The sequence below is a fragment of the Capsella rubella genome, unplaced genomic scaffold (assembly GCF_000375325.1).
Source record: "Capsella rubella cultivar Monte Gargano unplaced genomic scaffold, Caprub1_0 scaffold_5, whole genome shotgun sequence".
In the NCBI taxonomy this organism is placed as follows: Eukaryota; Viridiplantae; Streptophyta; class Magnoliopsida; order Brassicales; family Brassicaceae; genus Capsella; species Capsella rubella.
Genome location: NW_006238919.1, coordinates 12,765,944 through 12,790,688, shown reverse-complemented (window position 1 = coordinate 12,790,688; position 24,745 = coordinate 12,765,944). Strand labels below are relative to the sequence as shown.

At 39.5% G+C, this 24,745-nt stretch overlaps 5 protein-coding genes across 5 annotated transcripts; 4 read left to right on the top strand and 1 right to left on the bottom strand.

The window, feature by feature from the left end:
* Positions 1 to 760: 760 nt before the first annotated feature.
* LOC17887056 (cytochrome P450 76C3) lies at positions 761 to 2,400 on the top strand. The gene is given in 6 exon segments (XM_006293218.2): positions 761 to 789; positions 1,020 to 1,178; positions 1,228 to 1,291; positions 1,293 to 1,571; positions 1,649 to 1,933; positions 2,071 to 2,400. Coding segments are annotated over 6 exon segments (1,146 nt in total).
* Positions 2,401 to 3,139: 739 nt separating this feature from the next.
* LOC17884793 (cytochrome P450 76C2) lies at positions 3,140 to 5,030 on the top strand. Its single transcript, XM_006292757.2, is given in 5 exon segments — positions 3,140 to 3,257; positions 3,505 to 3,598; positions 3,601 to 3,642; positions 3,645 to 4,024; positions 4,329 to 5,030. Coding segments are annotated over 5 exon segments (1,182 nt in total). The 5' UTR covers positions 3,140 to 3,227; the 3' UTR covers positions 4,965 to 5,030.
* Positions 5,031 to 5,341: 311 nt separating this feature from the next.
* On the top strand, positions 5,342 to 19,237 carry LOC17886597 (BEACH domain-containing protein C1). The gene is made up of 32 exons (XM_023782203.1): positions 5,342 to 5,437; positions 5,867 to 7,709; positions 7,982 to 8,766; positions 8,856 to 9,569; positions 9,926 to 10,060; positions 10,220 to 10,324; positions 10,537 to 10,650; positions 10,748 to 10,824; positions 11,096 to 11,177; positions 11,447 to 11,773; positions 11,924 to 12,546; positions 12,742 to 12,826; positions 12,997 to 13,191; positions 13,324 to 13,881; positions 13,970 to 14,113; positions 14,191 to 14,649; positions 14,805 to 14,947; positions 15,052 to 15,121; positions 15,231 to 15,314; positions 15,435 to 15,491; positions 15,599 to 15,667; positions 15,757 to 15,843; positions 15,930 to 16,046; positions 16,179 to 16,325; positions 16,436 to 16,496; positions 16,597 to 16,717; positions 16,850 to 16,946; positions 17,033 to 17,146; positions 17,235 to 17,577; positions 17,665 to 18,416; positions 18,520 to 18,642; positions 18,907 to 19,237. The coding sequence occupies exons 2-32, from the start codon at positions 5,909 to 5,911 to the stop codon at positions 18,952 to 18,954; spliced, it is 8,637 nt and encodes a 2,878-aa protein (XP_023637971.1). The 5' UTR covers positions 5,342 to 5,437; positions 5,867 to 5,908; the 3' UTR covers positions 18,955 to 19,237.
* A 28-nt stretch (positions 19,238 to 19,265) lies between these two features.
* LOC17885778 (methyltransferase-like protein 13) lies at positions 19,266 to 20,986 on the bottom strand. Its single transcript, XM_006291671.2, has 8 exons — positions 20,714 to 20,986; positions 20,495 to 20,608; positions 20,340 to 20,408; positions 20,205 to 20,224; positions 20,066 to 20,118; positions 19,914 to 19,944; positions 19,740 to 19,821; positions 19,266 to 19,670 (listed from the first exon to the last, which is right to left on the bottom strand). The coding sequence occupies exons 1-8, from the start codon at positions 20,895 to 20,897 to the stop codon at positions 19,468 to 19,470; spliced, it is 756 nt and encodes a 251-aa protein (XP_006291733.1). The 5' UTR covers positions 20,898 to 20,986; the 3' UTR covers positions 19,266 to 19,467.
* Positions 20,987 to 21,737: 751 nt separating this feature from the next.
* LOC17885156 (fasciclin-like arabinogalactan protein 10) lies at positions 21,738 to 23,384 on the top strand. The gene has a single exon (XM_006292374.2). It carries the CDS (start codon positions 21,866 to 21,868, stop codon positions 23,147 to 23,149), a length of 1,284 nt encoding a protein of 427 aa, XP_006292436.1. The 5' UTR covers positions 21,738 to 21,865; the 3' UTR covers positions 23,150 to 23,384.
* The last annotated feature ends 1,361 nt before the right edge of the window (positions 23,385 to 24,745 follow it).

The window sequence follows — 24,745 nt, the reverse complement described above, 5'->3', positions numbered from 1 at the left end:
AATATATAATGTTAATTGATACTGTGGTTTAAGTACTAAATATATATATATTTTTTGGATAAATTTCCATATATGCTCAAATATCAACATAAAAGAAAAACTCTTTTTCAAAAAAAAAATAATAAAAGAAAAACCATGAGCTGTCCAATTTTTTTTAATTTTTATTTTGTCGTCATCATTGAGCTGTCCAATAGAATTGAGAATAGGGTATGATCAGAACATTACAAAAACATGTGGTAAAAAGTGGAATGTGAGCAGAAATACATGGACCAGATAAAGTAATTAAAGATTCTGCCTCGTTAACGAGGCAACGAACGTTTTGATGATTCGACGATCCACGTGACTTGGTAAAAAAAATATCTCAAAGAGTTCACAAAGACGTGCTTTACCACATACACACATACTCAAGGTGATGTTGACCGTTGACCAGTGATGAACTAGCTATACAAGTTCGTGAGACCACTCGTAGAAATTAGAAAATGCGTAGCCGAAATATATATATGAAAGATCCGGCCTCCCGGTAAATGCTGTATCGTTATCCCGTTGTTATGATTCAGTTCAACAGTTACAGTATATATAATCATTTTAGTTGATGTAAACAAATTTAATCTAAATAGTTTTATTTCAATATTTTTGTCTGATAATATTTATTCGGAAAAAGAAAAGAACAGAGAGATAAATCAAGTCGACTAATTATATAACTACAAGACAATGAAATCGGTGAAGGGACAAATCACAAATAACGTGTCTTCTTGATCTAATGACACTTGATCTATCTATCTCCGCCAAGTACTAAAAAGATGCAACATATATGATTTATTGCTAAATAAAAATAATACATTTTTTTTTTGTCGCCAAGGTAAATAATACATTCAAGTCGGTTTGGTTAAGTTTTGATAAATACATGAATAATTGAATTAAACTTCTATATATATATGGTATAATGAATAACGTTTTTTATAAATGAAATATTAAAATAATTTAGTTTCCGCATTCTGTGTATGCTTTGACGACGCCAGGTTTCTACGGAAGATGGCGACGAATCATTTATTATCAACGCAGCGTTTAGAAGCAACCAGTGACTTAAGGGTGATGAAGGCGCAAGAACTCACGAGCTTCGTTAACAAATGCAGCGAGAGAAGAGAAGCTGTGAACATCTCTCGAACATCATTCGTCACATCACTTTTTCAAAAAAAATAAACAAAATAAACAAAATTTATTCGTCACATCACTCAATATAATTTCAAACGCTCTGTTTTCCACAAACCTCGCAAACTTTGATCATCAGTCATCACTCGAAGACATCTCACGATTTCCATAACCTAGTGATTCGGATGATGGAGATCGCCGGAAAACCAAACCTCGCTGATTTCTTCCCTTTTATTGCGTTTCTTGACTTGCAAGGAGCTAGAAAAGAAGCGAGGCTACTGATGCACAAATTTTTTTAGGGTTTTTCAAAGAGAGCATCGCACGGTTGTAGAAACAACACCGATATGTTAGATGCTCTTTTGGATATTGCTCAAGACGAGAAGTCAGAACTTGATGATGATGACATCAAACATCTGCTTCTCGTAAGTCTTGATCAAGACAGAACAAACTGCATGGTTTTTATATACATGCTCGTAATTAAAATTTAATGTGTGGGTAGGACTTGTTTTTGGCGGGAGTAGACACCAGTTCGAGTGCGGTGGTGTGGGCTATGGCGGAGTTACTTCGAAACCCTAAGAAGATAGTGAAAGCTCAAGAAGAGATAAGACAAGTGATAGGGCTAAACGGCATCGTTCACGAACTGGATATCGTTAAACTACCTTATTTACAAGAAGTTGTGAAAGAGAGTCTTCGTTTGCATCCGCCTGCTCCTTTTCTCATCCCTCGAAAATCCGTGTCTGATGATGCCCGAATTTTCGAGTTCCTCATTCCTAAGAATACTCAGGTATGTAACTTAAGTATTCTTAAGAAACTTAAACGAACCATAATCTAATAGCTAATGCCAAACTGATTAATATTTCTAAAGGATATATGGTGGGGTTTTTTTGTGTTTTGTAATTACTTACTGTGCTTCAAAACAAGGTTCTCGTGAACGTGTTGGCGATAGGACGAGATCCGAGCGTGTGGGAAAATCCTACGCAGTTCGAACCAGAGAGGTTTTTGGGGAGAAGAATCGATGTGAAAGGCAATGATTTTGAACTGATTCCGTTTGGAGCTGGACGAAGGATTTGTCCAGGAATGCCACTCGCGTTTAGGATAATGCACCTAGTTCTTGCGTTTCTTCTCTATGGCTTTGACTGGGAGTATCAAGACGGTGTAGTTCCTGAAAATGTGGATATGAGCGAGGCTTTCGGTGCTACATTGCACAAAACAGAACCACTTTGTGTCGTGCCAATCAAGAAACGTGTTTGACATTATTTTCGTTTTTGTATCGACCGGTCTAATTAGGTTTCTTTCCAGTTTAGTCTCCACCTATGAAAGAAGTCTTAATTAATATATTAGCTTAATTAAAATTGAATTACGTTCCATATATATCAAATCATTCATCAACAAATCAACATAACTAAGACATATCACATATGTGGTGTTGACAATTACAAAACATATCACATATTGTTTCTTTAGTTTTTCTAGCGACCGATATATTGTGCTTTTGACTTTTTGACACCTAGGCACTAGGCAGAAATGGGGTTTTTTTTTTCTCTGTCTTTTTTTTTCTCTTTTGCCAACCAGCGTATTTAGATTAGAATGAAGCTGTTGCTCAAACTTAGCCCATAACGATAGCAATTTTATTAATGATAATTATAGTACAATTTCTATAAATAAAGTAAAAAATGTGGCTAGAAGAACACACTCGACCAAGTAACGATGAAACACACCGTTGTTCTAGCTCTGCTTCTGCTACTAATTAGCTTCCTTTTAACATATCTTCTCCTTGTTGCTGTTAAATCACGAAGACGGAGATCAAGCCCACTGCTTCCGGGACCTCCGGGACCACCGGGATGGCCCATAATCGGAAACCTTCTCCAGATCATTGGAAAAGCTCCTCACCGTTCACTTGCTGATCTCTCGAGAGTTTATGGACCCGTCATGAGTCTTAGGCTTGGAAGCTTAACCACGGTGGTCATATCTTCACCAGATGCAGCAAGAGAGGTTCTGAAAACGCTTGACCATGTCTTCTCTGGACGAACATTTAGCGAGACGGTTCGACCCATCGGCCACCACGAAGTCTCCATAGCATGGCTACCTTCGACGTCGTCTCGTTGGAGGTAAGTTATAATTTAATGTGATAAAAAAAAAAAAATTAATGTGATTAAATATGATTAACATAAAAATGTAGTTTTTATGATTTTTGGTTTACATGGTTTGGTTTGATTTGATTTCCGCTTGGTTTATTTTTTTTCAACGTACATAGATAATTAGATAGTTAATGATACCAATTTCAGTATGGTTGTAATAAAAGTTTTAGTTGGGTTACTTTGGTTTGATTTACTATATGCATGTTCCAATAAATAGGTTATGGAGGAAGGTATTGGCGACAAAACTTTTCTCACGGGAGCGTCACAAAGCCACGAAGGCCGTACGGTCCAAGAAAGCAAAGGAACTTATAACATTCATTATCGAAAGAGGCGAACGAGGCTTCTCCGTCGACATTGCTCGTGCTTGCTTCGTCACATCGCTTAATGTAATCTCAAACGTTGTCTTCTCGACCGACTTAGGTAGTTACGACTCAAGAGCCTCCCTGGAATTCCAGGAATCGCTGTCTCGTATGATGGAGATCATGGGCAAACCAAACCTCGCAAACTATTTTCCGTGTCTCGAGTTTCTTGATCTGCAAGGTATCCGGAAAGGGATGAAGATGTGTTCCGAAAGGTTGTTTCAGGTCTTTCAAGGGCTCATCGATGCTCGCATCGCGGGAAGATCATTACAGGCTAAACCTAGAGATGCATCGATAATCGATCTGTTGGATTCACTGCTTGATCTTATTCAAGAAGACGGATCAGTCGACGTGAACGATATCAAACACTTTCTATTGGTAAGCGAGTCTCAAAATTATGGTTCGGTTCATTTTTTTTAATATATTTCTCTTTGTTGTTTTACGCATATATTCAATGATTAATTATTTGGAAACATGACATAAGATTTAACATGGAAACAGGAGATAAAAAGGAAAAATATTGTTTTGTTGTTGTTGTAATATAATTTGTAGCTATTAAATGGAAACGCAAGCTGGTATAATAGTATTGTTTTTTTTTTTTGTAAACGCAAGCCTGCTATAATCATATAAATGTCTTGTTTTGAATTATTAATGTACTCTCATTTTATTTGTTGATTTGAAGGACTTGTTTGTAGCGGGAACGGGAACGAACTCAACCACTGTGGAATGGGCATTGGCTGAGCTACTTCGTAACCCAGAGGCTATGGCTAACGCTAAAGTCGAGATCAACTTTATTGTTGGCCCAAACCGTTTCGTTCGTGACTCCAATCTCTTAGAATTTCCCTATCTACAAGCTGTTGTAACAGAGACTCTACGCTTGCACCCACCGAGTCCATTTCTGATCCCACGGAAAGCTGAGTCAGACGACGCAGAGATATTAGGGTACCCCATTCCTGAAAATGCTCAGATTGTGGTAAACGCTTGGGCAATAGGACGAGACCCGACCGTTTGGGAAAACGCGGAACGGTTCGAGCCAGAGAGATTCTTGGGAAGAGACATTGAGACGATAGGTAAAGATTTCGAGATGATACCGTTTGGAGCTGGACTAAGGATATGCCCTGGAATATCGCTGGCTTTGAGGATTGTGCCTCTCATGCTTGCTTCACTTATCTATTCGTTTGAATGGCATCCTAAAAACCTCAAAAACATGTTCGTTCCTGAGGATTTCAACATGGACGAGACTTTCGGATTTACCTTGCACAAGACCAGACCAATTTACTCCGACACCCTCGAGAAAGCGTACAATTATTTCTATTAATTAGTCTTTCGTAATTTCTTCTCCTTGTTTCTGTAATTTCTTACTGAAATTTCTTAATAAATAAGAGTTTATTTTGGACCGGTATCAATTAACAACAAATCGACCCTAACCATATATATACCGTGCTTGTAAAGAAACTGACTGACTATTAGATATACATGTGTGGACGCGCCATCTAGCGCGTGAAGTCGCATGCCTTTCTTTTTTCTTAAAACGGTGTCGTTACAAATTCCAGACCACTCCTCTAGAGAGGGAGCTGATCTCAAGGGAAAACACATTATTCTTTTAAATTGATTTATTTATGGGTGCGAAATTGCTGAATCAAACAACAGTCCCTCTTCCTCGCGCGCGCCTTTCTCCGATAGTCCCTGCTCCTCTTCTCCGATTAGATCCTTCTCCTTCACCGATTCTACAATGCATTTCTTACGGCGTCGGAGACAAGGCAATTAACCCACTCTAGCTACACCAGCCGGGTAATCTCAAATCCTTCCATTTCACCTTTTTTTGTTTTGTTTTTTTTCCGACATTATCTCCGATCCGTACGTCTATTTACTCGCGGCGTTGTCTGAACACCTCTTTTATCTTTTCACGTTTTCGATTCTCTCTATGGGAATATTTACATTTTCGTGCGTTAAACGCGGAATCTGAGTTTATTCGTATGAAATTCTGATATCTTACTCATCGATCCTCGGAAAGATCTGATTTTTATTCTGGGGAAAAGAGAGATTTCATGTTTGATTTCTCCGAAGCCTTTTCGTGTGCTCGGACGTTAAAACTGCCAAGGGGAAGGTGTTTGAAATTTCATGTTTATAGTTAAAAGTTACTATGAATAGATTCATGTTCGTAACTGTCACTATTTTATTTTGTGCTAAATCTGTGATTAATTTATGGATGTTAAGCAGGTGGTGGAATAGAAAAGGACTGTTTCTCTATAAGTTCCTAAAATGGAAGAAGACAAAGTAAACAATCTCTCCAAAGCCTCTGTTGGACACCTCGATGTTGCTGATGATAAGCCTAGTGTTGTAGATAATTCTGGTTTTCTTGCTGATGAACATGCTCTGGTAGGAATGGATGATGCTGATCACTTACAAGGGATTAGCTCAGTTGATGCAGTCCTCAAGGATGACCATTTTGACCAGGTTTCTCTAGGTGATCAAGATAAGCACCTCAACCAGTCCCTTTCAGCTACCAGTCTGGATTCTTTCTACCATCAAGAATCTGGATATCCTATGGTTCAGTCCCCACAGAAGCCTAAGCCAAAGGCCACAATGCCAAACGTTTCTCCAGAGTTATTGCATCTTGTAGATTCAGCTATCATGGGTAAGCCTGAGAGCTTAGACAAACTCAAAAATATTGTTAGCGGTGATGAGAGTTTTGGGTCTGGAGGTGATTCAGAGACTATTGCTTTTCTTGTCATCGATTCACTTCTTGCGACCATGGGTGGAGTTGAGAGTTTTGAAGAGGATGAAGATAGCAATCCTCCTAGTGTGATGTTGAACTCTCGTGCTGCCATTGTTGCTGGTGAGCTTATTCCTTGCTTACCTTGTTCCGGTGACAGTGTCAATTTTATGTCCCCCAGGACCCGTATGGTGCGCGGATTGCTAGCAATTTTACGTTCTTGCACGAGAAACAGAGCTATGTGTTCCATGGCGGGTTTATTAAGTGTTCTCTTGCGATCAGTCGAGGAGATAATATCCAAGGACGCCACTATGATGTGGAATGCAGCAGTTTTGTTTCACTGTATTCAACATTTAGCTGGCCACTCTCTTAGCGTTGATGATTTGTATAGATGGCTTCATGTTATTAAAAATTCTCTTCCTACAGTGTGGTCAAGTCCATTGATGGATGCCTTGGAGAAGGCAATGAATGGAAAAGAATCAAGAGGACCTGCGTGTAGTTTCCAATTTGTTGGCGAAAGCTCAGGCTTACTTGGTCCGGGAGAAAGTCGTTGGCCTTTTACCAATGGCTATGCATTTGCAACTTGGATTTATATTGAATCATTTGCTGACACATTAGATGCTTCAACCGCTGCAGCTGCAATCGCTGCTGCTTCCGCAGCCAAATCAGGGAAGACGTCTAGTGCAGCGGCTACAAATGTACACACTGGTGAGGGTACTGCTCATATGCCTCGTCTGTTCAGCTTTTTGACCCCTGATAATCAGGGGATTGAAGCATATTTCTATGCACAATTTTTGGTGGTTGAGAGTGGCAGTGGGAAAGGAAGTAAAACTTCACTGCATTTCACTCATGCGTTTAAGCCTCAGCGTTGGTACTTTATAGGCCTGGAGCATACCTGCAATCAGGGACTTTTAGGGAATTCGGACAGTGAATTGCGGCTATATATTGACGGGTCTTTGTATGAAACTCATCCATTTGAATATCCTCGTATATCCAAACCGCTTTCTTTCTGTTGCATCGGGTCAAATCCTCCATCTACAGCTGCTGGTCTACAACGTCGTCGACGTCAGTGTGCTTTGTTTGCTGAGATTGGACCAGTTTATATATTTAAAGAACCAATTGGTCCTGAAATAATGACACGATTGGCAACTAGAGGTGGGGATGCTTTGCCTTGCTTTGGCGATGGGGCAGGTATTCCATGGTTAGCTACAAATGACCGTGTCCGTAACGAGGCAGAGGAAAACAGTTTTTTGGATTTAGAGCTTGGAGTATACATTCACCTACTTTACCACCCATTTCTACTAAGTGGGCGGTTTTGTCCAGATGCTTCTCTTTCTGGAGCAGCAGGTGCCTATGATAATACTCATGATTTTTATAATATATCTAATATTGCTCTACTTCGTCCAAAACACTACAATTTTGAAAAATCTTTGTTCCTTAGTATGGTGTGTTTTATTACTTGTTTTCAGACTCTCATTTGGTCGATTTGTTGTATACTTTTAATTGTTCTTGCTTTATCTATATCGGTATCACTATTCTCCATTCTCATATGAAGTTTGCACAGTTTGTTATTTGCTTTTTTTCTTACTTTGGAAATCCATTACTTTTTTCTTTTTAAGGCACTCAAAGACGACCAGCTGAGGTAATTGGACAAGTCCATGTTGCAACGAGAGTGAAGTCAGTGGAGTCCTTCTGGGCCTTAGCTTATGGAGGACCCATGTCTTTGCTTCCTCTAACCGTTAGCAGTGTGCACAAAGATAGTCTGGAACCGTTTTCTAGAAATCTTCCATCATCTCTGACAACATATTCTCTTGCTGCACCAATATTTAGAATTATCTCAGTTGCTATTCAACATCCTGGGAACAATGAAGAGTTGTCTCGTTCTAGGGGGCCTGAAATCCTGGCAACAGTTCTGGGCTATCTTCTTCACTCACTTGCATCCCTTGATCGCAAGCACGATAGAGTAGGAGATGAGGAACTAGTTTCTGCCATTGTTTCGCTTTGCCAATCTCAAAAGATCAATCATGCTTTTAAAGTACAGCTCTTTCGTACATTATTATTGGATCTGAAGATATGGAGTGTGTGTAATTATAGACTCCAAAAAAAGCTATTGTCATCCCTTCAAGATATGGTTTTCACTGAAGCAACAGCTATGAGGAATGCTGATGCCATTCAGATACTTCTGGGTGGATGTCGAAGATATTACTGGACAATTCAAGAGAAAGACTCTGTGAACACTTTTTCTCTAGATGGGGATGAACGTCAAGTGGGAGAAGTTAATGCATTGGTTGATGAACTTTTGGTGATTATTGAACTTCTAATGGGAGCAGCATCTCCTTCGTTTGCTGCTGCTGATGTCCATCTGTTACTTGGGTTCATAATTGACAGTCCACAACCAAATCAGGTAACACGTTTCTTAGTGACACTTCATAATTGTTAAACATGTGTCGTTCCTCAGTCTTTTAATATCATTCAGTTCCTACCTCTATTTAGGTTGCAAGGGTATTGCATCTCATGTTTAGGTTGGTTGTACAACCAAATGCTGCAAAGGCTCAGACATTTGCAGAGGCATTTATCACATCTGGTGGGATAGAAACACTTCTTGTTCTGCTCCAGAGAGAAGCTAAATCTGGTGAGGAAGACGTCACATATTCTGTAGCCAAGGGTCAAACAAGTGTCCCGACTAATCATAGTGATCAGAGTCAACACGATGGGCGTGGTTTGTTGAAGCACTTCGATTCAGTTCCTCAAGGTAATGAGGATGAGTCACATGCTCATGATGATAATGAAGGATCTTTCAAGGAAACAGAGTCAGTTAAACAAGAAAAAGCACATGGATCTGCCACTGCCATTTGTGATAGTGACTCAGTTACCATCTCTAATTCCATGAATGCTGACAGAGTATCCTCTTTTTCTGAAACTCCATTCAATAATAATGCAAGAAACAATGTTGACGATAAAGATCGTGTCATGATTGGGATCATTAGATTGATCGGTGCATTGATTTCAAAAGGGCACTTAAAATTTTCCATTGGTGCCGAATCTGATGTCATGAGTAACCTCATGGGTAGTGGGCTTCATGAAAATGGTGGAACAATGTTTGATGATAAAGTCTCATTGCTTCTATTTGCTCTGCTGAAAGCATTTCAAGTAGCTCCAAACAGACTGATGACCGACAATGTTTACACAACTTTACTTGGGGCTTCGGTATGACATATTATTGATCTTTCATTTGTTTCATCTATCGTTAACAATGGCTGGCTTAAAGAAAAGAATAGGTTGAGAAAGAGAGAACACTATGCTGTTTATAAGTTGCAATCTAATTTGTACCTTGTTACAAATATCTCTGAAACCTAATGGTAAATGGTTCGGAGAGCAATTTCTAGCTGTCATATGTCTAATCTATATTTATCATCATAAGCCATGGCTATTTCAATGTGATAATTAATCATGATTAAAGGTCAGAAAAAGATTGGGAGGATATCCCTTTTTTGTGATAAACTTACTGTTTTAGATTTTGACATAAGCTTAAATTTAATTGTATACCTGGCTCTTTCTTGCAGATCAATGCTTCATCAACTGAGGATAGCCTGAACTTTTATGATTCAGGTCGTCGCTTTGAGCACCCTCAACTACTGTTAATTCTTCTGCGTTCTCTACCATTTGCATCTAAGGCTCTACAAAATCGAGCACTTCAGGTATAAATGTCATAGTTAAAGACACTTTTGTGCATGTCCATGAACATTTTTGAAAAGGAAGAGTATGCACCATAATGCACTTGTGAAAGTGCTTTACAAAGTTCTACTTGCCCAGTGTCTCTACAATGTCTCTTTCTGAACTCACTCTTTCTACGTCAGGATCTTCTATTTTTGGCTTGTAGCCACCCGGAAAATAGGAGCAGTCTGACCAAAATGGAAGAGTGGCCTGAGTGGATCTTGGAGATTTTGATCTCAAACTACGAGGTATAACTCCAACCTTAAACTTTTAAAGTTCTCCTCCATGATTATTGTAGTAGTAACGAGCCAAATTGGATGTATGATATGGGAACTTACATTATAAGTCTGGCTGTCATTAATTATGCTGTCATTATAAAAGTATTTTTTTTATCTGGCAAGTTTTTAAAGCATGTACCAGCAAACTCTAAAAATGCTGAATACTGTGTTTACACACACAGAAGGATGCAGGGAAACAATCTGCTTCACACGGTTCTGCTGAAGTGGAAGATTTGATTCATAACTTCTTGATCATAATGTTGGAACATTCAATGCGCCAGAAGGATGGCTGGAAGGTAAATTTGTTTGTTTCAGCGGTCTACCATATTAATTCCTTTTCATTTTTATAATTGTGCTAATTTACATTTCTCGCAACTTCTGATTTCTTTACAGGAGATTGAGGCTACAATTCATTGTGCAGAGTGGCTTTCTATTGTTGGTGGGTCTAGCACTGGAGAGAAACGAATAAGGTAATGTCATGCACTACTGCTCCTCATTATTTTTTTTTATTTTTTTTGAATCTAATGTTAAATTATATTACTGCTCCTCATATTACGCTTTTCTTTTTGATGAAAATAACCTTTTGAGTGTCATCTCTTTTTCTTGTAACACTGTTAGTTTGTGAAGGTCCCTTGTGGATCATATTGTTCTTATACTGTATTGCTTCTTCCAATGTACTTCGAGAGATACATGTTTCTGTTCAATTATTTTTACATTTTTTGTTTTCCTAATTTTTCAAAGGCGTGAGGAATCACTGCCAATTTTCAAAAGAAGGCTTTTGGGTGGTTTGCTAGACTTTACTTCCAGGGAACTGCAAGCTCAGGTAACTCCTGTTTTGTCTTATTGACTTATATATGGTTAGTTACACAAATCCTTGATAGATAAACACAAATATCGTCTTACACATGCATTTTATAGTTGATATTCCAGGGGCGTTCTCTCACAAAAAAAAAAAAACCTTTTGTTCTTTGCTCTATACTAATTATTAAATTGTTTAAGACAGTTTGCTTTTGAAGTTTTGTGTTTTTACCTGTCTTGTTATATTGGGAGGCTGCTATTAGAGTGACTTACACATTATATGTCTTCAAACAGACTCAAGTTATTGCTGCAGCATCTGCTGGTTTCGCGGCAGAGAGTCTAACACCAAAAGATGCAAAGGCTGGAGTAGAAAATGCTGCTCAGCTTTCAGTATTTCTTGTGGAAAATACAATTGTGATTTTGATGCTTGTCGAAGATCATTTGCGAATACAAAGCAAGCAGAATTGTGCTGCAAGCGCAGTTGATGTTTCTCCTTCTCCACTTTCTCTAGTCTATCCTCTTAACAACCGTTCACGTACATTGCCAACAGTTGGAGAATCATCAGAGGTTTCTAGTAGCCGTGCTTCAGTGTCCAGTGATTCTGGAGGGGTCCATTTAGATGTAAGTGAAAAATTTTCTTATCTCCGGATCGATATGGCTCCTTGTTTACTGGCTTATTTCCTCTTTTCTTACATAGCATCATTTAAAAAAAGATAATTATACTCATTTATTTAACCTTCTGATATTTTCCTGTATTTACTTTTTCTTCAGATACTTGCTTCAATGGCCGATGCAAGTGGTCAGATTTCTACAGCTGTAATGGAGCGTCTTGCTGCTGCTGCAGCAGCTGAGCCCTATGAATCTGTTTCATGCGCTTTTGTTTCATATGGAAGTTGTGCCATGGATTTGGCTGAGGGTTGGAAGTACAGAAGTCGATTGTGGTATGGTGTTGGACTTCCTTCAAAAACTAGTTGTTTTGGTGGTGGTGGAAGTGGTTGGGACTCTTGGAAACATGCTTTACAAAAAGATTCTCATGGAAACTGGATTGAACTTCCTCTGGTTAAAAAATCAGTATCCATGCTTCAAGCCTTGCTGCTAGATGAGTCTGGACTTGGAGGTGGCCTAGGAATTGGTGGAGGATCCGGTACCGGGATGGGAGGAATGGCAGCACTCTACCAGTTACTGGACAGTGATCAACCCTTCTTATGCATGCTTCGAATGGTGCTATTGTCTTTAAGGGAAGAAGACCATGGTGAAGATAGTTTGTTGATGAAAAATTTAAGTTCTGAAGACGGTTTTTCCGGTGGACTGCAGTGCCCCTTAGGGAATTCTGCCTCATTAGATATCAGTTCTCAGATGTCTATGCGACAGTCACCCTCAGCTTTATTATGGAGGTAAATTAATGACATCCTTTTCTCCCTATGCGGCTTTGTGAATCATGACCATATGCTTTAAGTATCTTTAGACTAGATCTCTTCACAAAATTAGAATGCAGGGCACATTTTGGATGCTGCATGCCTTCTAAATGGTTGTTTGTTCCGATTCTGTAGTTTATCTAGAGAAGTTAATGACTTTTTTTTAATCTTCAGTGTTCTATCTCCTGTTCTAAACATGCCAATAACTGATTCCAAGAGGCAGAGAGTATTGGTTACTACATGCGTTCTGTATTCTGAGGTTAGCTCTTCCCTAAACAATACTCCATGATTAATAATGGTCTGGTCTCACATTTTCATGCTGATTTAGAAGAACAAGAGTGGAAATCACCCCCTAGTTTTGGGTTAACTGAATGCTCACTTTGTTTTATTTTGTGGTTTTTTTTCTTACTGACTCCAAGTCTGTTGCAGGTATGGAATGCTGTCAGCAAAGACAGAAAGCCACTACGCAAACAATATCTAGAGGCTATTTTACCACCATTTGTTGCAATTCTCCGAAGATGGAGACCTCTTTTAGCTGGCATTCATGAACTTGCTACTGGTGATGGTTTTAACCCCCTTGTCGCTGATGATCGTGCTTTGGCTGCTGATGCACTCCCCATTGAGGTTCTGTATATGCCCATCATTCATTTTAGTTTCTGCAGATGCTGTTTCATCTCTAAGAAAATTATGTCCTTTCTACGTGAAGACTTATTTCAAGTGTGTTTTGGGTTATTATCGTTACTTTTTTCATTTTAGGCGGCAATTTCTATGATTTCTCCGGAGTGGGCAGCTGCTTTTGCATCGCCTCCTTCTGCAATGGCACTGGCGATGATAGCTGCAGGGGCAGCTGGATGGGAAGCACCGGCACCTCCTGCAACTCCAGCACCCCCACCTCTTAGGCGAGACTCTTCATTGCTTGAGCGTAAGAGTACCAAACTTCAGACATTTTCCAGCTTCCAGAAACCCTTGGAGGCTCCAAACGATGATTCACCAGGTCGACCAAGAGATAAAGCTGCTGCAAAAGCGGCAGCTCTGGCAGCTGCACGCGATCTTGAACGGAATGCCAAGATTGGTTCTGGGAGAGGTCTTAGTGCTGTTGCAATGGCCACATCGGCGCAGCGTAGGACTATCAGTGATATGGAGCGTTTACAGAGATGGAATATCTCTGAAGCCATGGGAGTAGCATGGATAGAATGTCTCCAACCTGTGGATACAAAATCAGTTTACGGAAAAGATTTTAATGCTTTGTCCTACAAATTTATTGCTGTACTTGTTGCAAGCTTTGCCTTTGCACGTAACATGCAGAGATCTGAGGTTTTCTCTCTTGCCTTGTCACACTTTGTCTTTTTCTTGAGTGAGGTACATACACTAATCCACATTTATTGATTCAACCACTCATCAGATTGACAGGCGTATGCAAAATGATAAAATAGTGAAAAATCGTTTATGCATGGGAATCAGTGGTTGGCGCAAATTCGTTCGTTATTTGGTAGAGATGAGATGCTTCTTTGGACCATTCGGAGAACAATTCTGCAGTCCTAAACATGTAAGTTGCGTTTTGCTGGTTTTGATTTACTACATGTTGAAAACTTTTCCAGTGATGTAACATCATCATATATGCAGGTATTCTGGAAACTGGATTCTATGGAAAGTTCTTCGAGGATGAGACAATGTTTAAGGCGGAATTACTCTGGTACTAGTCATCTTGAGACAACAAGAAACTATGAAGATAAGGCAGACTTGAAGAATAATCAAGATAACTTGGATTCTCTATCAAATGCACCTGTTCTTGCTGTTGAAGCAATATCCACGGAAATAATGTGTGAAGATGATGAACATGAAGATGCAGATGATCTCGAAATAGAGTCTAATGTTGTAGAACACAAAGGGGAAAATGAAGAGAGGAGATCTGGCACACTTGAGGATGCAATAACACTGTCAACTGGAATGAACGATCATCGACCTTTGAGTGAACATGATATGGTTCAAAATTCTACAGAAGTAGTTCTCAATGAAAGGATTGTTCTTGAAATTACCTCTTCTATGGTCCGGCCACTAGGGGTTGTCAAAGGAACCTTTCAAGTATGCTCTGACTAACATCACCTATTTATCCTTTAAACAAGTAACTGGCACTAATGACTATGTATTAGTGACCAAGAGATAAAACAGAGCGTAACCAACCAGGGCTGAGAAATATTTTCCATGTTTAACTAATGGATATTTTCTGATTTCCTCAGATTACTACACGGAGAATAAATTTTATTGTTGACACCGGAGAAGACCAGCATTTGGATGAAAAGTCAGATGGTTCTAAATCAAAAGACCAAGAGAGAGATCGTAGTTGGTTGATGTCTTCTCTTCATCAGATTTATAGCCGACGGTAAAGTTTTATTATCAATGTTGTTACTAGCTCACTATTTTCTCCGTCTTATTATGTAAATAGTGATGGAGACCTTTATCTTTGTTAATATTTTTCTTTCACAGATATCTACTAAGAAAGAGTGCTCTTGAGCTATTTATGGTGGATCGCTCAAATTTCTTCTTTGATTTTGGGGTATCGAAAAAACTTTCTCTGTTACATTATAATTATATCTATTTTCTTGGATTTCAAGTCTCTATCTCTTCTCACCAAATACTTTTATGATGTTTGATGAACACCATAGAACACTGAGGGACGAAGAAATGCATGTCGGGCTATTGTTCAAGCAAGGCCTCCTCTTCTGAAAGATATTTACTTGGCAACTCAGGTTTGGTTTCTTCTTCCTACGTATGCCCATTCTTTCGTGCATGGTGGACCTAGATAGGAACCAAGCTGAGTAAAATTTTCCTCTGTGGTGCAAAACTTACATAAATTGTTTCCTTTTTAGAGGCCAGAACAACTTTTGGGAAGAACACAGTTAATGCAGCGTTGGGCTAGACGGGAGGTAACCAAAGAATAGCCTTCATTTTGGTCATGCTATTTTATTTATTCCTTTATATAACATCTGGAAGATACTTAACTCTAGCTGGATACTTTGCATCTTATCTGCAGATCAGCAATTTTGAGTACCTAATGCATCTCAACACATTGGCTGGGCGTAGTTATAATGACATCTCTCAGGTAAATCTTGTTCAAGTGAGAATGCTTTTTCTTATGTGAAATATTTGATATCATTCACTTTTTTGTAATTTTCGTCTATGTGTTGGCAGTATCCTGTTTTCCCATGGATTCTGTGCGACTATACATCAGAAATTCTGGACCTTTCAAATCCATCCAACTACAGGGATCTTTCCAAGGTGGTATTACTTGTAGTTTGGCTCAATGCCTGCATATAGTCCATTAAACTTAAAACTGGTTGTAACGGGGGTCTGTATATGTTCAGCCAATTGGTACATTGAACCCGGAGCGGCTGAAAAAGTTTCAAGAACAATTCTCTAGCTACGAAGATCCAGTGATCCCCAAATTCCACTATGATTCTCATTACTCAAGTGTTGGAGTAGTAGGTTATCTTCTCTATGATATGATATCATTGATATCTGCCACAGTTGCTGCAATTTACAGTAGTTGGATAGAGTTTTCACTTATGATGGTCCGTGCAGATGGTTTACCATTTGTTATCTCTTGTGGATAGGTTTTGCACTATCTAGCTAGAGTTGAACCTTTTACAACTCTTTCAATTCAACGAGGTGGAAATTTCAGTCGAGCAAACCACATGTTTTCAGACATTGCAGCCACTTGGAAAGGAGTTCTCCAAGAGATGAGTAATGTGAAGGAGTTGGTAAGAACTGGCTCCTCTCAAAAGCATCAAATCGAGTAGTTTTAATCACTTTCCTCTTCTTTGTAAATGCAGAGTGTAGCCATATTCATGCCTCTCATTTTTTCTTGTAGGTTCCAGAGTTATTTTACCTTCCTGAGGTGTTGACCAACGAGAACTTGGTTGAAAAGCTTGGTATGAGTTTATGTCTATTTCCTTTCCTTGTCCAGACAAAATATTACTCCTGAAACTAAAAACCATAGTAATTTATATGATATTGTTCTTTACCCATCAGATTCTGTGAAACTTCCTCCTTGGGCTAAAAGTCCGATTGATTTTGTACACAAACAACGAATGGCTCTTGAGAGCGAGCATGTCTCTGCACATTTGCATGAATGGATTGATCTCATTTTCGGGTAGGTTTTCTTCTTGAACTAACATCTTGTCAGCACATTTGTCAACAACTTAGTGTCAAAACAAAATTTATGTGTATGATTAGTTGAGTTTGTTTTATTACTTCTGTTTTTCTTTTAAACTTATTCTTTTAGGTATAAGCAACGTGGTAAGGAAGCTACACTGGCAAGTAATGTTTTCTTCTACACTACCTACGAGGGGACTGTTGATATTGATAAGATCACAGATCCAGTAAGTTACATTTGTAGTACTATTGGAGTTTCTTAGTTTTGGTATAATAGCCTATTTCTGAAACTTTATTGTGGCTATTGATGAAGGTACAACAACGGAATATTCAAGACCAGATAGTTAATATCGGGCAAACGCCTTTGCAGCTATTGACTGTGCCTCACATCAAAAGAATGCCTCTAAAAGATGCCCTTCATATGCAGGTTAATGCTTATGTAAAACATTCATAGTTGTTCCACTGTGCCAAATTTTACCATTCAAAATTGACAAACACCTTATATTCTTGTTTAGACCATCTTCCGGAATCCAAAAGGGATAAGACCGTATCCTGTACCAGCTCCAGAACACTGCAACTTACCTGCTGCAGCCATCAAGGCATCTTTGGATACTGTTGTGATTGTTGACATGAATGTGCCTGCCTCACATATTGCACAACACAAGTGGCAACCAAACACGCCTGTTGGCCAAAATGCTCCTTTCATCTTTCATCACGGGAAGCCGAGTTCAGCTGGCGGAACATTGATTCGAATGTTCAAGAGTGATTGGGAATATCCCCAAGCACAAGCATTTGCCTCATCAGGAATCAGAAGTTCGTCTGTCACTGCTATTACTAACGATGGAGAAATTATCACTGGTAAGCACTTTTTAAGGCTCTGATCTCTGTGAAAGGTTGGAGATTGATAATATATTTATCATTTGAAAATCCGTGTATGCTAATTAGGTGGACATGTGGATAACAGCATTAAGATCGTCTCATCTGATGGAGCGAAAACACTGGAAACAGCTTTTGGTCACTGTGCTCCTGTAACATATCTGTCTCTGTCTACAGACAACAACTTTCTTGTGACAGGTTCACGAGATACAACTGTTTTGTTGTGGAGATTCCACAAGCGATTCACTTCTCAGACAAGCGATTCTGAGCAGACAACAAGCTCTGTAACACCATCCTCCGCAAGCAGCAACAACTTGGCGAACAAAGCCAAAAAGGGTCGCATTGAAGGGCCCATACAAGTGCTCCGTGGCCACCGAAGGGAAATATGTTGTTGCTGTGTTAGCTCGGATCAAGGAATAGTCGTATCGTGCTCAGAGTCATCAGATGTTCTATTGCATTCCATAAGAAATGGTAGACTAATAAGACGGTTTGTTGGCGTTGAGGCCCATGCTCTTTGCATTTCTTCAGATGGAGTTATAGTTGTCTGGAGTAGCTCAGAAATTTCTATCAGCACGTTCACCATTAATGGAGTTCTCATTTCCAAAGCAAGACTTCCTTCATCTTGTACCATAAGCTGCATGGAACTATCCATGGACGGACAAAATGTTGTGATTGGCGTGAATTCTTTTTCCGACATTGATGGATCGAGGAGTTTTAATAACATTACTGGTGAAGATGATTCATCAAATATAAGCAAAGAAGTTGAGAGATTATATATACCATCTCCTTCAGTTTGCTTCCTCAACTTATACACTCTCCAGGTATTACTATTCGAACAATTTAATTAATGCAAACCCACTAGATTGCTCTTGATGTCGTTCTAGGAAGTTTTCTCCTAACAAAACAAAAATTCTTCTTCGTTAGGTATTTCATGTCTTGAAGCTTGGTGAAGGGCAGGATATAACCGCTATGGCTCTGAACACAGACAACACTAACCTCTTAGTTTCCACAGAAGATAAACAGCTGATCATCTTCACCGATCCAGCTGTAAGTTTTGTTACTCTGTTCGCATTTACCCTTCTTCGGTAATTGCAACCATCTACTACAGTTAGAAGACCCCCTGGTAGTTTTGTATCAGTTGATGAAGACATAATGTTACTGTCATTGCCTTATAAGGCTTGGAAATATCTTGAACTATAAAATCAGCAAAAGAGCAACATAGTCTTTACGCTCTTTTAGTATTCCATCGTTTTTAACTCAGAAACCAAGTAAGAAAACAGAATTTATGTTTGAAATTGAAATTGCTTGCAGTTAAGCTCGAAGTTGGTGGATCAGACACTGAAGCTTGGCTCGGAGTGATGAATGGATCTAACTGTTTTGATAAAATCAACAGCAACTCACCGAGAAATGTCTCACTCCCAAGATCTGTCGGAAGAAACTTGCAGCACCAACAGAGGATTTGCAGAGGGAAGTGGGTTGGCTAATGATGGAGAAGAAGAAGAAGAAGCTAAACAATGACATTGATGGTGCATTCTGCAAGATATTGAATTCACAAAACCAACTCCGACTTCTTGTTTCTTGAGATTTTTCTATCTTCTTCTCATGTAAAGCTTTCCTTTCTATTTTATCAAAATGATTATACAGTTTTTAAAGAAGATAATCCATTAGACTTTGAAAAAGATGAAGAGATGTTTATTCGTATAAAAGAAATTATGAGTTGCTTGAGCAATTCCTGCTCGGACCTATATCAATTGGGATAGATCACAAGACACATACAGGATACAACAAAAGATCGGCTGATCTAAATGGGGATCAAGAAAGACAAACACGTGTGCACAATTTGGCATTGTTTTAGTCCACTCACAGACATCACTACAAAACATCCTCCATTAATGGGTACGAGGGTAAATGAGCTTCTTCTTCGTCCATCTTCTTGCATATGTAAATAAAATGGGAATCAGGGTCCTCCAGAACATAATCATGTGGCAACAATCCCTCGCTTGTCAGAGGTATAGCTTCCATACAAGATTTTTCTGACGACATGCAACTTTCCGGCCTTTTAAATCCTGGTCTTGCTGCAAGAACCTCAAAGGAATGAAGCGAAGAACACAATTTTTACAGCAAGGAAAAAAGTGGAAGCTTACGTATAATGTATAAGGAGATCTTCCAGTGGTAAGCAGGACGAGTCAAATGAGGCATTCTCACTTTGGGATCACCGTAGGTTATCTACCCAACAAACATAAAATATCTTCTAGTACCAGTGACAATGACTATGAACAGTTGCAGACATAAAGGGGATACAAGTGAAAGTATATTACCAAAAAGTAGGTCCCTCCAGGTTTAATCAGCCTGCAAGATGAAAGAGAAGAGTTTTTGTTGGTTCATAAGAGGAAACAGAAAATATATAGAAAGAGAATCCAAAAATGGCATCTATATGAGATGATCCAGGAGCAGCCATGATATTAGTGACCTGCTAACTTCACCCAACATTCTCGTAGCACTTAGAGGAGCATCATTGCCACACTGGAATCCACCGTACCACACAAAAGAAGAAAACTTAAAAACGCATGTAGACATGAATACGAGAAACATAGGATCAGGTTCCGTACCATCAACGAATCAAGTGTTCCTACACAATCCAGCAGCCGCAGCAACAGGTAACAAAATATCACTTCTAAGCTTTCCACCTAAATTAAACCAAACAAAAAAAAAAAAAAAAAACAGAGCAATTGGCTACAACATACCTTTATCAATGACTGTATCAAAGAGATCGTCCGCAAAGTAGCTCATATCTCTAACATCCATATGCATATCTGTTGGGTAAACAGAGTATAAGACTAAAGATTCTTACTTTACATATTTAAAGCAAGTACCTTCAAATAAAAATAAAAAGTGATACATTTGAGCTGAGGAACAGAGGCATATTTGGTTCGCATCATCTCAATGGCCACTGAGGAGATATCCACATTCACAATGTCCTCGTACCCGTCCTTCACCATATCCTCTGACATCACTGCACCAAAGAGAACAAACAGTTGGATGCTATGCTCCTAAAGTCAAATTCAACCAATGGTAGATGATTTTAAATCCATTGCAAAAGGAAAGAAGAGAGTTATACGGGAGTTGCCACAGCCGACCATGAGGACACGTGAAGAAGTAGGGACGAAGCTGCGGACAAAAGGGCGAAGAGAAGAGTAACGTTGGTACCAGTCGAAGGAAAGCGCGTCTTGCACGTAACGAGCGTCCCAATAGAGAGCGTCGCCATAGTTGTAAGTGTTGCAGCTCGACACGTCCCTCTCCATCTCTCTCTCTTTCTCTCTCTCTCTCTCTCTCTAAAGATCCGATCTGAGATTCTGCGGCGGAGCTTTTGTCTTCGGTCGTTTGTTTTTGACCGGCATACGCAGTTTGGGCTTATGACAGGCCCAATACAAATCATGTGAAGCTGAAGAGTGACACGTGCCCACACGTGTTATTAGCATTGTTAATGGGCTTAAATCAAGGAAATAAAGCCTCATCTCCGCCCATTATTGATGGTTAGCTGATTTGGGAAGGTTCAGCTGATTTTACTTTTAGAGATTTTTTTTACACGTATTAAAATAATATTTGGATTGTCGTTTTGTTATGAAATAAATATAATTTATATATAAGTGCTTTGTCGGAAAATAAGAACCTTCTTTCCATTTATAAAAGATGATACCAACTATTATTGACCAAGTATTTAAAATTGATACCGACACTTAATTATGAGTTTACTACTAACACTAACAATATACATAGATTGCAAATATCTGAATCCTTTTGATCTCAATGCATTTACAAATCTGATGAGCAGCAATGTAAAAAAACTAAAAACCACATTGCCTATAGTGTGGATCAATAAATCTTAAAAGGAAAAAACACTAATTAATGTAGTAGTTAGCTAGTTGACCAAGTTTAATAACTTTGTCTTGATATAAGTCTTAGAGTCTTACTTAAGTCTTAACCATTAAATCATTACCAAATCATAGGGAATAACGTCAAATGAAAATGTTATAACGGTTGCTTTTGGAAGACGAACGAACCATAGAGAAAAAAAGACATTAAACCCTTTTCGAAATTTCAGGCCTTTTATAGCAATAGGTAAGCACGTGTTCTCAAATTAACCATAGTTTGAAACCTTCAAATAATGTATAACCATGGTTAAATTGTTAACCTCTTCTTTAATAAATCCTTCGTTTGATCATCTCTCTCACTTTCTCCTCTACTCCACAGTTCAACCGTCCAAATTCCAATGGGGACATTACGAGCTTTCTCTCTCCTGGCACTCGCTTTGTCTCTCCTAGCCGTCGCTTCCACCGTCTCCGGCCATAACATCACTCAAATCCTCTCCGATACGCCGGACTATTCCTCCTTCAACAGCTACCTTTCCCAAACAAAACTCGCCGACGAAATCAACAGCCGAACTACCATCACCGTCCTCGTCCTCAAGAATGGCGCAATGTCTTCCCTCGCCGGAAAACATCCACTCTCCGTCGTCAAAAACGCTCTCAGCCTCCTCGTCCTCCTCGACTACTACGATCCTTTGAAACTCCACCAGCTCTCTCAAGGCACAACTCTCACCACCACGCTTTATCAAACCACCGGAAATGCTCCCGGAAACCTAGGGTTCGTCAACGTCACCGATCTCAAAGGAGGCAAAGTCGGATTTGGCTCCGCCGCTCCTGGATCCAAGCTCGATTCATCCTACACCAAATCCGTTAAACAAATCCCTTACAACATCTCCGTTCTCGAAATCAACGCTCCGATCATCGCTCCCGGAATCTTAACCGCACCTGCTCCTTCTTCCGGCGGACTCAGCAACATCACCGGACTTCTCGAGAAAGCCGGTTGTAAAACCTTCGCGAGTTTGCTCGTCTCGAGTGGCGTACTCAAAACATACGTATCAACCATTGAAAAAGGCTTGACGGTCTTTGCACCGTCCGATGAAGCTTTTAGAGCGAAAGGTGTACCAGATCTGACGAAGCTCACGCAAGCTGAGGTGGTCTCGCTCCTAGACTACCACGCCCTCGCTGAGTACAAACCTAAAGGTTCACTAAAGACTAACAAAGACGCTATCTCCACGTTAGCCACTAACGGCGCCGGTAAGTACGATTTAACGACGTCCACTTCTGGCGACGAGGTTATCCTTCACACCGGCGTTGCTCCGTCGCGACTCGCTGACACGGTGATCGATGAGACACCTGTCGTGATCTTCACGGTGGATAATGTACTACTCCCCACTGAGCTATTCGGAAAATCTCCATCTCCATCTCCATCTCCGGCGCCGGCACCGGAGCCGGTGACTGCACCGACACCGTCTCCAGCTAAGTCACCGTCTCCAGCTGAAGCACCTACTCCAGCGGCAGCTTCTCCGCCGGCACCTCCGGAGGACGAAACTTCGCCGGAAGGAGCTCCGTCAGACTCGCCGACAAGTTCAGAGGACAGTAATGCGAAAAACGAGGCGTTTCACGTGAACGCTCCTGCGTTGTTCACCGCATTGGTCGTCGCTCTTGCCGCCACATCTCTCTTGTTATAAAACACTCTTTAATTACCGAGAGTGCCACTCTCTTCTTTTTAGCTATAGACGAGTCCCTTTATTTATTTACGTGGTTCTGTTTGTTAAGACTGGGATAAGTGTTTAAGTTAATCTTTTTAGTTAATTTTAGATATTTGATGATTGTTTTTTGTTTTGTTTTGGTGTGTTATTAGTTTTGTAATACTGTTGTTGAGAGATCTTCTAATTAACTAGTAGCATTTCAGTTCGTGGTTTTTTTGCAACGTTGTAACTTTATGCGTGATTTTTCGTGTTTTTCATTTACAAATTGCACAATTCATTGAACCGTCGGAACTTGAACTTGTGATATTTCCACGTGGTGAGCAAAGTGAAGAGCCTCTTCGGGTCCATGTTCTTTCTAATTTTCATTAAAAAAAAAAACTCAGGTTTGATTTAACTGAACCAAGAACCGGATCAGACACTCTAAAGTCTAATATGTATATGCCTTCTATAAGGTAGCCCATTTATTATATATTTCAAGAGCCCAATGGGCTTATGTTTCCAACCATCCCACATCACCGACACAGCCTGTCGTTTAAATCTGTTAAGACGACACACTCATTCTACAAGGTTAAGGCTTCAAAAAAGTCCCCGCCTTTTTTTTCTCTCGTCCGAGGGAACTAACTAGAGAGCACAAATGGTGTCGACGGTGGTGAAACATAAGAAGACGAAAGATAATATCTTACAACGAACCTCACCATGCTGATTTTTTAAAACTAAAGGTCTAGCTGACTCCAAAAGATCTCATCGTCTCCTTCTGATAACATCTTTAATGTTTTATTGGGGGTTGACTATCTAAGCAAAATGATTAAACAAAATTTGAATGGTAATTAGCTAATAGCATGAGAGTGCTACGCTATAGCTAGGGGGATTCACATATGGTACCATCTTGCAGCAGAGAAGGGGCGTGGTTGTGTTTTATATGGACCACTCTTATTTATGCTTCAAGAACTCATCATTGTAGCAACTCCAGAAATTTCACACAACCTATGGTAAATCTTTTTCCATTTATGATCCTTCTTCTGTGCTTATTTTTTTTATAAAATATATTCTGACATGAAGAGCAACCTTCATCTCTAGTAGACAATGCCCTACTCTAAGGAATGGCTAGAAATAGTAAAGAATATAGGTGTGGAATCATAACTACTTTGATCATTTTGAAGCATGATAATAATTCTGGATGTTGACTAGCTCCTACAATTTGCAATTTAGTCTTTTGTAGTATTAGTTTCTTCACCCCTTCTTTATTGTTTTCTTTCTTTGTCTTTCTATTTGGTTGCATCTCAACAAGATATCAACACAAGAAATGAGTAAGAGTTTTATAGTGGTCCTAGTCCTTAGATCAATTATATATTTCTCACTATTCATATCACATGCTTAGATTTTTTACATTGGAACAAAATATACAAGTCTCTTCGGAACTAAGGTTTTTTCCTTAAATTAGACCCACCCCCAGTTATGAGGGAAACCGGGTTTGATCACGAGATGCCAAACCGCAAATCCAAGACTTGAACCTTTCAAATGGGTTTGGTCGTAAGTTAAAAGGAAATTTCTTTTGAGCCTTTTTTTCAAAACAAG

Coding starts and splice junctions, on each gene's coding strand:
- LOC17885778 (XM_006291671.2), bottom strand. CDS start 20,897: ATGGAGAGGGACGTGTCGAGCTGCAACACTTACAACTATGGCGACGCT. Junction 19,945..20,065: donor ATGTTGGGTGAAGTTAGCAG/GTCACTAATATC, acceptor TTCATCTTGCAG/GCTGATTAAACCTGGAGGGA. Junction 19,822..19,913: donor CTGGAGGGACCTACTTTTTG/GTAATATACTTT, acceptor TTTGTTGGGTAG/ATAACCTACGGTGATCCCAA.
- LOC17885156 (XM_006292374.2), top strand. CDS start 21,866: ATGGGGACATTACGAGCTTTCTCTCTCCTGGCACTCGCTTTGTCTCTC.
- LOC17886597 (XM_023782203.1), top strand. CDS start 5,909: ATGGAAGAAGACAAAGTAAACAATCTCTCCAAAGCCTCTGTTGGACAC. Junction 10,825..11,095: donor ACTGGAGAGAAACGAATAAG/GTAATGTCATGC, acceptor AATTTTTCAAAG/GCGTGAGGAATCACTGCCAA. Junction 17,147..17,234: donor AAGATGCCCTTCATATGCAG/GTTAATGCTTAT, acceptor ATTCTTGTTTAG/ACCATCTTCCGGAATCCAAA.